The sequence below is a fragment of the Rhinichthys klamathensis genome, unplaced genomic scaffold (assembly GCF_029890125.1).
Source record: "Rhinichthys klamathensis goyatoka isolate OS25496 unplaced genomic scaffold, OSU_Roscu_1.1 h1tg000062l_1, whole genome shotgun sequence".
Classification (NCBI taxonomy): domain Eukaryota; kingdom Metazoa; phylum Chordata; class Actinopteri; order Cypriniformes; family Leuciscidae; genus Rhinichthys; species Rhinichthys klamathensis.
The window spans coordinates 128,471-141,725 of NW_026606606.1; the positions used below are offsets into that span (position 1 = coordinate 128,471).

Sequence of the window (13,255 nt, forward strand, 5' to 3'; positions counted from 1 at the left end):
CGGGTTTAAACTGGGGTTGTAGGGTACATGTACTGTTTAGTTACCATATAGCTTTTCTACTTCTCAACTAAAAAAGGTCCTGCACCACCTTTTTTTTTAAACAAAGTTTTCTGCTTTTATTTGCCACTTTAAAGACCCCATGAAATAGTTTAACAAAAACTACACATTTATTTAAATAAATAAATAAAATTAAATAATTTAATAAATCATTAATATATATATATAATTTATTTGTTGATTTAAAAATAATATTTCATAAATATACATGGCTACATTGGAATGACCATAAATAATTAAAAAATATTCTCATATGCATAATGGTGTAGTTACATCATCTACCAGCAGGGACTAACTACCGAAGCTAACCAGCCAAACCTGGACCCACTGGGTGACATTAGGGAAATTGCCCTAAACTGATATTTTGGTTCATTTTCTTAGAAAGTCTGAAATTTTGAAATATATCTTTATATACTTTAAGACTGCAATCCACGTTTGATTTCATGAGGCCTTTAGCATTAAGCACAAAAGACAATACTAGGTAAACTGTCTTTAGGTATGAGAGTAGGCTACAGACATGTCACAAACAAACCAACCAACATTTAATGAGACAAAAATCATCAGAATCCCTTGTTATTAAATCAGGGATTGAGATTTTTTTTTAATGTTCGAACTCCCCCATATCCAAATGTGGTGCTTTGAAATGCTCATTTTGATTGGTGCATCTCACTCTCCCTTGCCAAACTAAGAAATGAACAACCTTCATGGTATTCGACCCTGAAAGTGGGCTATTACACTCCAACTAATGTATTAGTATACTAACATAGAAAACTATTTGCAAAATCTTGCAACCTTAAAAAAAACAAGCATTTATAATATTGCACATAATGTTAATCTCACAGAGAAAAATATTTATATTGATAAAGATATGAATACTTATTTCTAGTTTTGTAAGTATCATTCTTACTACATGCATGCTACAAGGAATGTGTACCAGACATGCACCACAAAGGTAGTAGAATATTTCCTATCTCTTAAAAAAGCTATTCAAGGAGGCATCATTTTCAGTATTAACTGATATCGATCAGTTTTATCGAAATTCTCCAGCATCATATTATGAGCAGGATGCACCATGAAATGGCACTAAAATGTAAAAAACAACATAAAAATGCAATAAATAGCGGCAGTGAACTTCATCTTTGGTGACCTGACTAAGTGAGCTAGTGTTTAGCTGTTGTTGGCTGCAATGTCACAGTTAAATGTCTACACTCCTGCAACCCCCCATCAGGCGCTTGTAAGGGTAGATCTTCATTACAAAAGATATTTCTCATACACATGGAATGCTTGGAAGTTTACAATGCTGGGAAAAGTAAGTGACAGAAGGAAATGATGCAATGGAGGGCAGATGCTCATGCATATAGTGGAATGAAGACGATGGAAAAAAGGGCAACTTCAAAACAATTTCCACTCCACTTTCAGGTCTGTTTACTCTAACAAGGGACACACTGAGATCCTAATATGCTGGCAGCGAAAGAGGGAAAAAAGGTCATACAGATAGAAAGGGGGCCACAGAACCGGTCCTCCAGGCCCCCTCGGATTGGTCATGCATGTATTTCTTCGTCACAAGATGGAATGTAATATTTTTTAGGTACCGCACATGGTACACTGTTGCGGCTGGCAGGACAGGCAGCGTTTGTGCATTCACAGAGAAATACATCCTCCATGGTGATTCTTCACGAATATATATTATCTCCTCCATGTTTTATGTGCCACTAATCAATTTGGAGTGACAAAATTCTCATTCTTCCCAGGAACAAATACACTCAAAAAAGACTCAAGGGGTCCTCGGGTTGGCAGTGAATGGGGAAATGGGAGTCAGGAATTGGTCCCTCTATGCTACGCTTGTATCAACTGGTTAGGCTACGATTGGCTACTGTTGCAAGCAGACCGACTTCTAGCACAGTCACACAGAATAGACAAACTCCATGCAGACACTGAACACAAGAATGCAAAACAACGTCCCCAACCAATCAAGTTTCCCACAACTTGCGAGAGGGAATGGAGATGGAATGATGGATAGGTCTTCTTCACTGATCCTTCACTCAAATGGACACATTTCAAATCTCCCGTTTTGAAACTCTTCCATGAGGCATCTGAAGCCTTCAAATCTGGGGTTTGCACACCCCTTCTTTATCTCACCTTCTTCGTTAAAGGCAGTTCAAAACGGTTATACATCTGTAAGCATTTTGGTGATGTTAACATAGTTTGTGTTGGTTAGTGTGCAGTTTCCAGTCTTGATGTTCTCCTCTCGAAAGTCCTCATTGCTGTTGTTAACAGCCTCTTGAATTTCCATGTAGTCAGACTTGCTCATGGTTGACCCGCTGCGGCTCTTTTTCAGGTCCTCTGATGAATCAATCTTGGGGACGCTGGTCACGTTAAGGTACTGGGCCTGTTCCTCGCCTTCTGTCTCTCGATGGTAGAAGTAGTTGAAGTTTGAGACTATGACAGGCACGGGCAAGGCAATGGTCAGCACACCAGCGATAGCGCACAGGGATCCCACAATTTTGCCTCCAATGGTAGTTGGGACCATGTCACCATACCCTACTGTGGTCATTGAAACCACTGCCCACCAGAAGGCATCTGGGATGCTTATAAACTGTGAGTCAGGCTCATCCGCTTCTGCAAAGTAGACGGCGCTCGAAAACAGGATGACTCCGATGAAGAGAAAGAAGATAAGCAGCCCAAGCTCCCTCATGCTGGCCTTGAGTGTTTGGCCGAGAATCTGCAGCCCTTTCGAGTGCCGAGAAAGTTTGAAGATCCTAAAGACTCGTACTAATCTGATGACCCTCAAAATGGCAAGTGACATGGCTTGCTGTCCTTGCTGACCATCCTCTGGCTTCTCTGCTAGCTCCGTGCCCAAGGTGATAAAGTAAGGTATTATAGCCACAATATCAATGATGTTCATTATATTGACAAAGAAGCCTGCTTTGCTAGGACACGCAAAGAAGCGCACCAGGAACTCAAAGGAGAACCATATGATGCAAAGAGTCTCCAAGATGAAGAAAGGGTCAGTAAAGTAGTCGGAGGTGTAGCTAATTGTTGAGTTGGAGTTGGTTGGGTATGTTTTGTGCATCTCCATTTCATCATTGCGAAAAATCGGAAGTGTCTCCAGGCAGAAACTGACTATAGATATGAGAATGACCATGACTGAAATGATGGCAATAATCCGGGCAGGCCCTGAACTTTCAGGATACTCAAAGAGCAGCCATACCTGCCTCTGAAACTCATTTTCTGGCAGGAGTTTCTCCTCTTCCTTAATAAATCCTTCATCCTCCCTGAACATCTCAATGGCTTCTTCCCCAAGCTCATAAAAACGTATCTCCTCAGAAAAAATATCCAATGTCACATTGACAGGCCTTCGCAACCTGCCGCCTGACTGGTAGTAATAGAGAATGGCATCAAAACTTGGGCGGTTCCTGTCAAAAAAGTACTCATTCCTCAGAGGGTCAAAATAGCGCATTCTCTTTTTGGGGTCCCCGAGCAATGTCTCTGGGAACTGAGACAGAGTTTTGAGCTGCGTCTCAAAGCGCAGGCCAGATATGTTAATGACCACCCTTTCGCAGCACTCATGGTCTGGTTCCGGGTCGTATGTGTCCTGTGGCTGACCCGGGTGAGCTGCGGCTTCATCAACTGGGTCGCCCGTCGCAACAGTCATGCTGTGAATAAATGCAACCTGCAGTTCGTTTTCAGAGTGCGACGGTGTTGCCTCTAAAAGTTTGTGGGAAAGGAGCAGGGAAATTTGAGGCTTCTTTTCACTCGTCAACACCTCCCTCTTGCATTAGAACCCAGGAAACACTGGAAGAAATATAAAGCAGAAAAGAAGATTACTTGAGCCACACAAGCATTCTTCAAAACATACTCACTGCAAGAATGCTTAATATGTATTTATTCTATTCTACTGTGGGATTATTTGGACAATGCAGAAAAAACTCTTTTTTATTTAGAACTCAATTATCAAGTTATTCAAACACCATCAAATCTGAAATGAAAGCGAAGAGAGATCAAAGCACCGCACAAGAGCCCAAAGCATGACTACTCAGGAAATACATGTATGGCTCTAGCAAACCAGGGCATCTAAAAACATCCATCAATCATATGGAGAAGTAGCCTGACCACTTTACACATTGTATTTGCTTTTATCTGCCAAGTAGATCAATACTTGCCATGGAAAGACTGTATCATTCCTCTTAGGATTCAATTACACACTGTAAATCTAATAACAGCCTGAGTGCACTTAAATCATAATTGGATATTCCAAAATCTCCCCAAATGCGTTTCACCAAGACAGCAAGACTGCTTGATTTAGAAAAGTTGAAGAAATGCAACACTGTCTACCTTTGTTCAATAGCTAAATATATTTTAAGATAAAAAAAAACACACAATATCATATCAACCATTACCATGTTACATGCACTTCCAATTATGGTTTATATACTTTTTAAGCCTGTATTCTGAAAAAAGACATTTACATGCTTCACAGTTATTGCAGTATTCCTGTATGCGCAAATCATCATAAAATAAGACTTTAAATAAAATATACTTGTTTTTCCAGAAATACTATTTATTGTTTTAGCAATTCTAGATTGTGCAATGAATTAGGAAGGTCACATTGCCCCTAAAAAAGTGTTTCTTCAAAAGCATGACTTTTTACATAATATCATCAAGAATTGCTTAGGATATGCAGGCATAAATGGATGTTCACTTATGGTGGACATTCAGGTAAGGTGTCTACATGATCAAAAATTCTGATTTGGATAGCTACATGCATTCCAGATGTATATAGAAACCAGTATATTGGTTATGGGATTAACATCAGGTTATTATGAAAACATGATGCTTACATAATAGAAATATTAACAAATTCTGATCAGTATTGGATCAGTCCCTATACTGCTCAAACCAGCCTCAGACAGTTTGCTAGTCTAGGCTGGTCTTAGCTGTTTTAAGCTGGTTTAGCAGGTAGGCCAGCTGGTTTCTTAGTCTAAGCATCTGAATCAAATATAGGCTGACTTGACCAGGCTGGGCGGCTAAGTCCAGCAATCCAGCTTAGTCTGGTTTAAGGTTTTTTTCCCTTCTTTATCAGGAGTGTTAATATGAAAAGATAATGCATTGCATTCATTAATTGCATGCAGTGTGTGCGTGTCAAAAAAAAAAAAAAAAATATATATGTATAATAAAAATAAAACACTTGAAGTCAGCTCCAGATCCACAGACAGCAGGCTATAACTGCAATAAGCAAACGGGAGGTTACGCAAGCTTACCTGCAAGCATCAGGAGTCCCCAAAGCGCCGGAGAAATCATTTGCTAAATGATTATGTTTACATGACACCAGCAGAACTAATAAAAACGTCTCGTTGCCAGGGTCAGTGGTGTCTTTCAGCAGCCATTCATTACAGGTACTGCAATGATCCTGGTCTTCCTCCCGCCCGCTGCGCCAGATCTGCTGCGCTGAACGCGAATATATCCACCCGTACGCGCCTTCAGGACAAACGGGAAACATACAGCAGCCTGTCTCAAAGAAACGAACGGAGGCAAAGCGAAGGGGACTCCCTCAAAGTGTTAATGGCAAAGAGATTCCCATTGAAACGGTCCAAAGATGCTAAGGTCAGCAAAACCTGACGCCCCCTGCGTCCTCACAGTGTTGTCTCGACTCAATTCAGAGATCTGCAAAGAAACAGGGGAGCTGTTTGCGTTGGGCGTCGCCTCAAACATGCTCACATTACACACGATAGTAACATTTAACACAAGAGACTGAGGAGAATTGCCTGAATACGTGTGGCCAGTCGCGCTTGATGGCCAAAATGATGCTCTGAGGAGTGGCAACATCTTGTTGTTGAGCAAACGTGCTCATCTTAAGGGCAGAAATCCATAGAGCATCACGTTTCAGATGTTCTCAGTCATAATTTGGCTGTTTGTTTAGGGGTTTTCCCTTGCGCAAAGACAGCGTCCCTTTTTTAAGGTGTTTATATCCAATTGCCCCAAAACAACATTTTTCTTTTTTGATTAAAGGACACATATTCAGATTCCAGGCTCATGCACCCATGAAAAACACATCACACCGGCTGTGATCAGTGTTTTAACCCTTTCAAGCAAGCGCGAGGTGTCTGCAGTGACATGCTTCAGCAATAGGTTCCGATGATCAAAGCATGCCCATGCATTACTGTGCTAAAGGCATTCACGCATTTCGTTTCACTCAAGGCATTGATGCATTAAAGCATGCATTAAAAAAAAAAAAGTCAACCTTCCCGAGTTGTTTTCAAGATGCAAAATATCCATCGAAATATGCACATAGATTCCCCGTGCGCTTACTTGTGTTCTCGTTCATTTTACGGAGGGGCGCGGCGCGAGCGAGACATTTCATGTCAAAGTCCAACTTTTCGTCTTTTACTCATAATTATTGTAAGAGCGAGCGGTTTAGGCTGCAGTTGGGCACCGCTGCGCATACAAAAGGGACTACAGTCAGTGAGCTGTGCTGATCACCACCACTCCTTACTGCTATACAGCGTGGGCAAATTAAAGGGGACGCGCCTCCTCTGCACTAATACAGCTGCTGCTGATGGTACCTCACTACACCACAAGACAGACGCAGGGATCAGTATGAGTTGTATCTGAATAAATCACATTTTATTCATTATGTTAAAAATATGATTTATTCAAAATGTTATTTCTTTTTTGGAACATGTCATATATGTAGGCTAATATTTAAAACTATAATAATATTGATTAGTATTATTATTATGGTAACACTTTACAATAAGGTTCATTAGTTAACATTAGTTAACTACCTTAGTTAACATGAACTAAGAATGAACAATACTTCTTCAGCATTTATTAATCTTTGTTAATATTAATTTCAACATTTACTAATAAGTTATTAAAGCAAATATTGTATTTGTTAACATTAGATAATGCACTGTGAACTAACCTGAACAAACAATGAACAGCTGTATTTTTATTAAGTATCATTAACAAAGATTAATAAATACTTTAACAAATGTATTGCTCATGGTTAGTTCATGTTAGTTAATACATTAACTAATGAACCTTATTGTAAAGTGTTACCATTATTATTTTACAATATAAAGTTGTCATATTACACATTTGCCTTTTAATATTTAATATAATTGTTTATATTAATATCACATAATTTTATACAGTATTTTATATAATTTTCTAAAATATAAAATAATACTCAAAACATACTTTATTCAATGTAATAATGTCAATTAAATTGTTTAATTGATCTTTTTTTCCAATATTAGGTAAATGTATAACATTTATTGCTTTATTTGAAATACATCATAAATACAGTGTAAAGAATGCGAGCCTCTGCAAGAAAAGTATGGAGAATACTCTAGAAGATCTAGACAGGTGGTGCTGGGGAAGGTGGAGGGCTAGGACAGTTCCTTTGCCGCGCTGCACTGAGTTGAACCAGTTTGGGGCGGAAAACAAATAGGTTACGTAGATAGAACAAACATGTACGTTTCCCAAAAGCATTGTTAGCCAAGTATGGTCACAAGTTACATCATTATCAGCATAGTTCAATGAATCATTGTTTCCCGAAACCATAGTTCCAACAAACCTTGCAAACAACATCGCAAAGTTGTGTGGTCTGAATGACAGCTCTCGGCCTGTGGTTAGAAGCAGTTTCTTGTTCGCATGACATGTGGACTTAATAAATCATTGTCTTAAGCAAAATAAGCAAACTGACATATATTGTATTTAGAATATATACCAATGTCATTTACTTCTTTCAGTTTGTCAAGGGATTTAAAGCGCATTTTTTGAAGAGTGCGCAAATGCGTACATGCTCTAGTACGTAAGAACGAGTTTATGATTGAATCTTGAAACAAAGCATAATAACTGAGAATTAATCCTCAGATGCTTGAATTAATGCTTTAATTCAAACTCAAACTGATTAATTAAAAGTAGTTATTACTCCACCACATGCGTGACATCATTAACCAACATGGTTGAACGACAAATTTGCGACAATACCGTTTCGGTAAACAGTCGTGAATTGATTTCTTCAACAATGCATCGTACTATGGTAGTTAAGCAGCGAGTTGCGTCGTTGTATGGGAAACACACCCCAGATCGATTGGCCAAAGCAGCCGGCTTTAGGAGAACCAATCAGCTGCTTGGAAGAGTTTCATGACTGAACTATTTCTCTTCAAATTTTAACACGTGACTAATTATATCCCAAGAATAATTAACAGCACTTTTAAAGTCACAAATGAGTCCATCTATCTCTGCTGCCTCCGTCTTTCACTGTCTGTCAGCTGTAAAGACTGGATTTCAAGCACTAGTGTAAACCATTGAACAACTTTTTGGTGGCAATTTGAATATGGCATATGCATTTACACTCAATATTTAATCCTAACAGCTTGTATTCCTTTGCACACAAATACATTTCAGACTTGCCAGAAACCTGTGATAATCCTTACATAGGCCTGGCGGCTGGAAGACCTGAATATGTCTGTTCATTTATAATGTGAAATGAGGAATGGGAAGCGTGAAGTTGCAGTGGGTGCATTAGGGAGGTGCTGAAGTCTCTCAGGAGACTGTTGCTCTGTTTGTACCAGAGAGAGAGAGAGAGAGGATGAAGTGTGTGTATACCTGCATGCACACGCAGAGAGAGTGACACTGCACACTGACACTGGATGTTTACTAAACCAGCTAAATAAACACCATCTGATGAACTGAGCCAAATAGGTAGCCTTATTGATAGCGCTGGACTGATGTGATGATGATGATTTGATGAAAGTGGGTATTATGGGTAGATGTTTGGAGAAGGAGATGAGGAGATTAGGGTTTGTGGTGACTGGTGGATTTGACAAGGTTGAAACAGTTAATTCAGTCATTATGGTGTTCTTAGAGCTAAGATGTTTTAATTATTATTATTCTTTGTTTACTTTACACACTTAACCCCTCCTGGGACCCAAGAATAGACTTTTGTCCACTGTAGTGGACATTATATTTTAGTGAATTTCTCTGAAATCATACATGTCACATGACACAACCTGGGTGTCCTGTAAAGAGCACATTCAGGGCTTTTCAGAGATACCAAATGTTTGGAGGTTTCACCATGAAAACAACTTCTCCTTGGTCTATAAAAATGTCTGACATTAATTTAGTGATCAAATGTAGCAATATGATAAATATGATAATATATTGTAATTATAATTTAAATTGGACTACTTTTTCAAATTGTATTTCATAAAACAACATCTCAGGAAAATGTTAAGGGGTTTAAAAAAAAATACTTTCTGTTACAGAACAGGGCATTGATTTCAAACGTGTCCACTGTAGAGGACATCAGGACTTAAATCATGTTTATCAGGCATTCTGGGAGACACAACAAGTGAATATGGAAAGAAATTATACATCAATATTCCTATGAAATATATGATATTATTATTAAAATGTTGCCAATTATTACTCCAATTATTACACTTCTTTTTTCATTAAATGTTGCTCCAAGAACACATTAATGTGCAAATTAGATACAGTGATACATTGCATTGAATGGGAATATTAATTTATGGCCATTTTACCCATATATTGCAAAAAGTAAAATGGTGTATCAATTTATTCCATTATTTCTTTCATAACATAGTTGAGAATAATCTTTATATAAATTTTGGTTGAAAAAATCCTGAAACCCCAAAATTTATTGGTGATTGAAAAAAAATCCCAATGTTTTTGCCTATATATATAATTTCATGTCATTTTATTTTTTAAACAACTTAGTCCTGGCGTCCACTATAGAGGAAATAGCATAACGTGTGAATAAAATATTGTTTTATATATATGTGTTTTTTTTTTACCATTTGTTTATTTGTGCTCTAAACAGTGGAAAAAACATGAAAAAAAAACTCAATTAAAAAAACTTTTTTTTCTGGGTCTCAGCTCTCAGGAGGATATGTACACTAAAAGTGAACTTTGTAAAAACAAGTCAGAGGTTACTCTTCCACTGGACCTAGACTTGCGTACGGGTCCATTTTGCCCATTTTTCACAAGTTGGTGTGATTCTTTGGGGTCTTCATGTAAAGTTTGTAACATACTTTGGTTAAAATTCCTCAATGGTTGTGTCAAACAACACCCTTGTTTAACAAAAAACACCCAAAAACAGGGGGGGGGGGGGGGGGGGGGGGGGTGTCGACACAAAATATAAGAAACTAGCAGAAAAGGAACTAGAGAAGCAAATACCGGGTATGCTAATACGGGACAGTCCGTCAGTAGTCGTGGGCGGGGCATGAGCAATATGACATCATATTGCTCAGAAAATCCAAACGCCTTGATTATTGAGAGTTTAGGCTTTTGGAGGATAAAAAAAAAAGGAGTGAATTGATTTTTTTCATTGTATGGTGGTTGTGTCCACACACTGTAAAGACACATTTATATGCAAACACCATAGAAAAGTGAATTATGCATCCGATGGCGATGACCCCTTTAAAAAGTTTTTTTTTTTTTTTTGGTTGTTTGAACGTTAAGGGAATTTTCCATTTTATCTTTTTGCAAACATTATAAGAACGTTACTTTTGAATGCTTGTGAACGTTCTATTAACATTACTGGAAGAACGGAAGGTTCCCAGTGTGGATGGCCCCTTATGCTCAACTAACTACTTAATATACATTTAAACTATAATACATGTTCATTTATTTGTAAATAACAAGCATTTAAGTGTCTGAAAACATTAGCAACATAGTGTCGGCCCAGATCCGGCCCACATCTGGTACACGTGGAACCGCAACCGGATCAGGGCCGACAATATGTTGCTGTCAGGGTATACATTCTGTTCACACTTAAGTATAATACTTCTGTACTCTTTTTAAAAGTATGTCAAAGTGCAGCCTATTTCTTTTTCACAAAAGGAAGCTCCAAACGGATTAAAAACCCCCGTACAACCACGTCTGAGGCCTTTTTTTACTTTAGCTTTTGTGTGAGGAACAGAATGTATTATTCACAGAAAACGTCGCCCTTAAATATCACTATCATACTCAAAGTTGTGCGTCATTAAAAGTTTTAGCATTTTGGCCCTGAACCAAGCACATTTTAGCAAGTCTGAAGAAGACTTGGAATAGTGCACAAGTAGTTTAGACATCTTTTGTCTTGAACCATTCGTTTATTTTCTCCATTTATACATTTTCTAACAATCATACCCATTTGACCTCCTTTTCCACTTCGAAACCAGAATGGAGAAGAAGAATGAAAGCACCTCCTCAAGTCCTCTTCAGCCTCAGTCTGAGAGCATCATTATGACAAATGGATCTGTAGGACTGAAGCTTGTGAAGTGCAGTTCCCAAGATGACCAGACACAGAAAGTAATGTCTACAGAGGGGGGTATGAGGAAGTTCAACCCAAACAGATTCTCTAAACAAATAATGCTAATTCCCAATGGATTCCCTTCCTGAAATGAACTCATCATGGTCCCTTTAAAGCTATATACATTTGTGTTTTTGGAGAAACTAGATAAATGAACTCCGTGTTTGATCCAATGATTCATGTCTCCCTGTCCATGGCCTTGCATCTCCACACAGCTGCAGTTATATACATCTTAACACACTCTGCAGATCTCCCTGTTGGTCTACTAATTATTTATGAGGAAACATGCCACTAGCAGGAAAGCATTTCAAATGCAGCCCCTTCCTCCAAAACAAGCAGGCTAACAAAAGAGTTTCCATTGCATTCGCTTGACAGTCTTAGTTATTCTTTCAAGGTTTAAAACTTCATGTGGTGTTCTTTATTGGTTTTATTATACTATAATTATGACAGAATGCCACGTACAGTAGGCTATATGGTAATTGTCAATAATCAGAATTTCTAAGAACATGGCTAGTTGTCTATTTTTTTACTCCAATTAATATTTCTCAGGTAAGGTTTCTTTTTAAAAGTAAATTTCTTTGTCTTGGACATGAAATATTGATTGTTGTCAGACTATATGTGACCCATACCAGTCACAAGTAGCACTGGTATATTTGTGGCAATAGCCAACAATACATTGTATGGGTCAAATTATCGATTTTTCTTTTATGCCAAAAATCATTAGGATATTATGTAAAGATCATGTTCCTTGAAGATATTTTGTAAATTTCCTGCCGTGAATATATAAAACATTTATCTTTGTGAGTGAATGCTGCACAATTGCGAACATAAATGGAAAACTTTAAAGGCGTTTTTCTCAATGTTTCGATTTTTTTTGCTCCCTCAGATTGCATATTTTCAAACAGTCGTATCTCTGCCAAATATTGTCCTATCCCAGCCCATTCTCATCCCAAGGCGTCATCAAACTGACGCCTTGGGAATCATTTTGACCATGCTTCAATATTCGACGCTTTAGGCACCCTTTAGCGTCAGTTACATGACGCGATCCTAGGGCGTCATCTCACTGACGCTTTACCTTTAGCGTCATGTAACTGACGCTTCCTACCCCAGACCTAACGGTACTGATCCCCTTTTGCGACACGACTGAAGCGTGGTGTCGCGACGCCTCCCCACAATTGTATGTTGATGGGCGTTCCTGGCTTTGACCCAGCGGCCAGTCTAGAACAAAGAACCCTCGAGAGACTACTTCTATTGGATAGACGCTTCGCGTTTGACGGATTCATTTGCATAAAGCTGGGCATCGGCTAGCTTTTGGACGCGCAGCATTTTTTCAAATGAAGCGCCGCCTTCCCGGGATGCTTTGCGGGCGCGTTAAAGTCGCGTGACGTCACCCATAGGAATAAAGTGGAGTGCGGCGCAACTGAAGTGTCGCACGGACAAGTGGATCAGTACCGTCAACCTACCCGCGTCATCTAACTGACGCTAAAGGTAAAGCGTCAGTAAGATGACGCCCTAGGTTCGCGTCATGTAACTGACGCTAAAGGGTGCCTAAAGCGTCGAATATTGAAGCATGGTCAAAATAGGCTTTATGCCACAGCTTCACTACTTCCTGAACTTCAGCCAGCCCTTTGTTTCCTGTCTGTCATTATTGGACAAACTGATTAATCCAGGTGTGCCTGGCCTCAGTAACAATAATCAGGCACACCTGGATTAATCAGTTTGTCCAATAATGACAGACAGGAAATAAAGGGCTGGCTGAAGTTCAGGAAGTAGTGAAGCTGTGCATAAAGCCTATTGTCATTTAGTGACGCCTTGGGATGAACAAACCACGCATCAATGGAAAGCTTATTTATTCAGCTTTCAGATGAT

General features: G+C 38.8%; 1 protein-coding gene across 2 annotated transcripts; it reads right to left on the reverse strand.

The window, feature by feature from the left end:
- Positions 1-1,089: 1,089 nt before the first annotated feature.
- Positions 1,090-6,546, reverse strand: kcna2b (potassium voltage-gated channel, shaker-related subfamily, member 2b). Of its 2 annotated transcripts, none has more exons than XM_056249758.1 (3): positions 6,367-6,546; positions 5,319-5,721; positions 1,090-3,852 (listed from the first exon to the last, which is right to left on the reverse strand). In XM_056249758.1, exon 3 carries the CDS (start codon positions 3,710-3,712, stop codon positions 2,225-2,227), a length of 1,488 nt encoding a protein of 495 aa, XP_056105733.1. In that variant the 5' UTR covers positions 3,713-3,852; positions 5,319-5,721; positions 6,367-6,546; the 3' UTR covers positions 1,090-2,224. The 2 variants fall into 2 exon arrangements, with proteins under 2 accessions (XP_056105733.1, XP_056105732.1); XM_056249757.1 differs by having other exon boundaries at positions 6,299-6,546.
- Between the last annotated feature and the right edge of the window lie 6,709 nt (positions 6,547-13,255).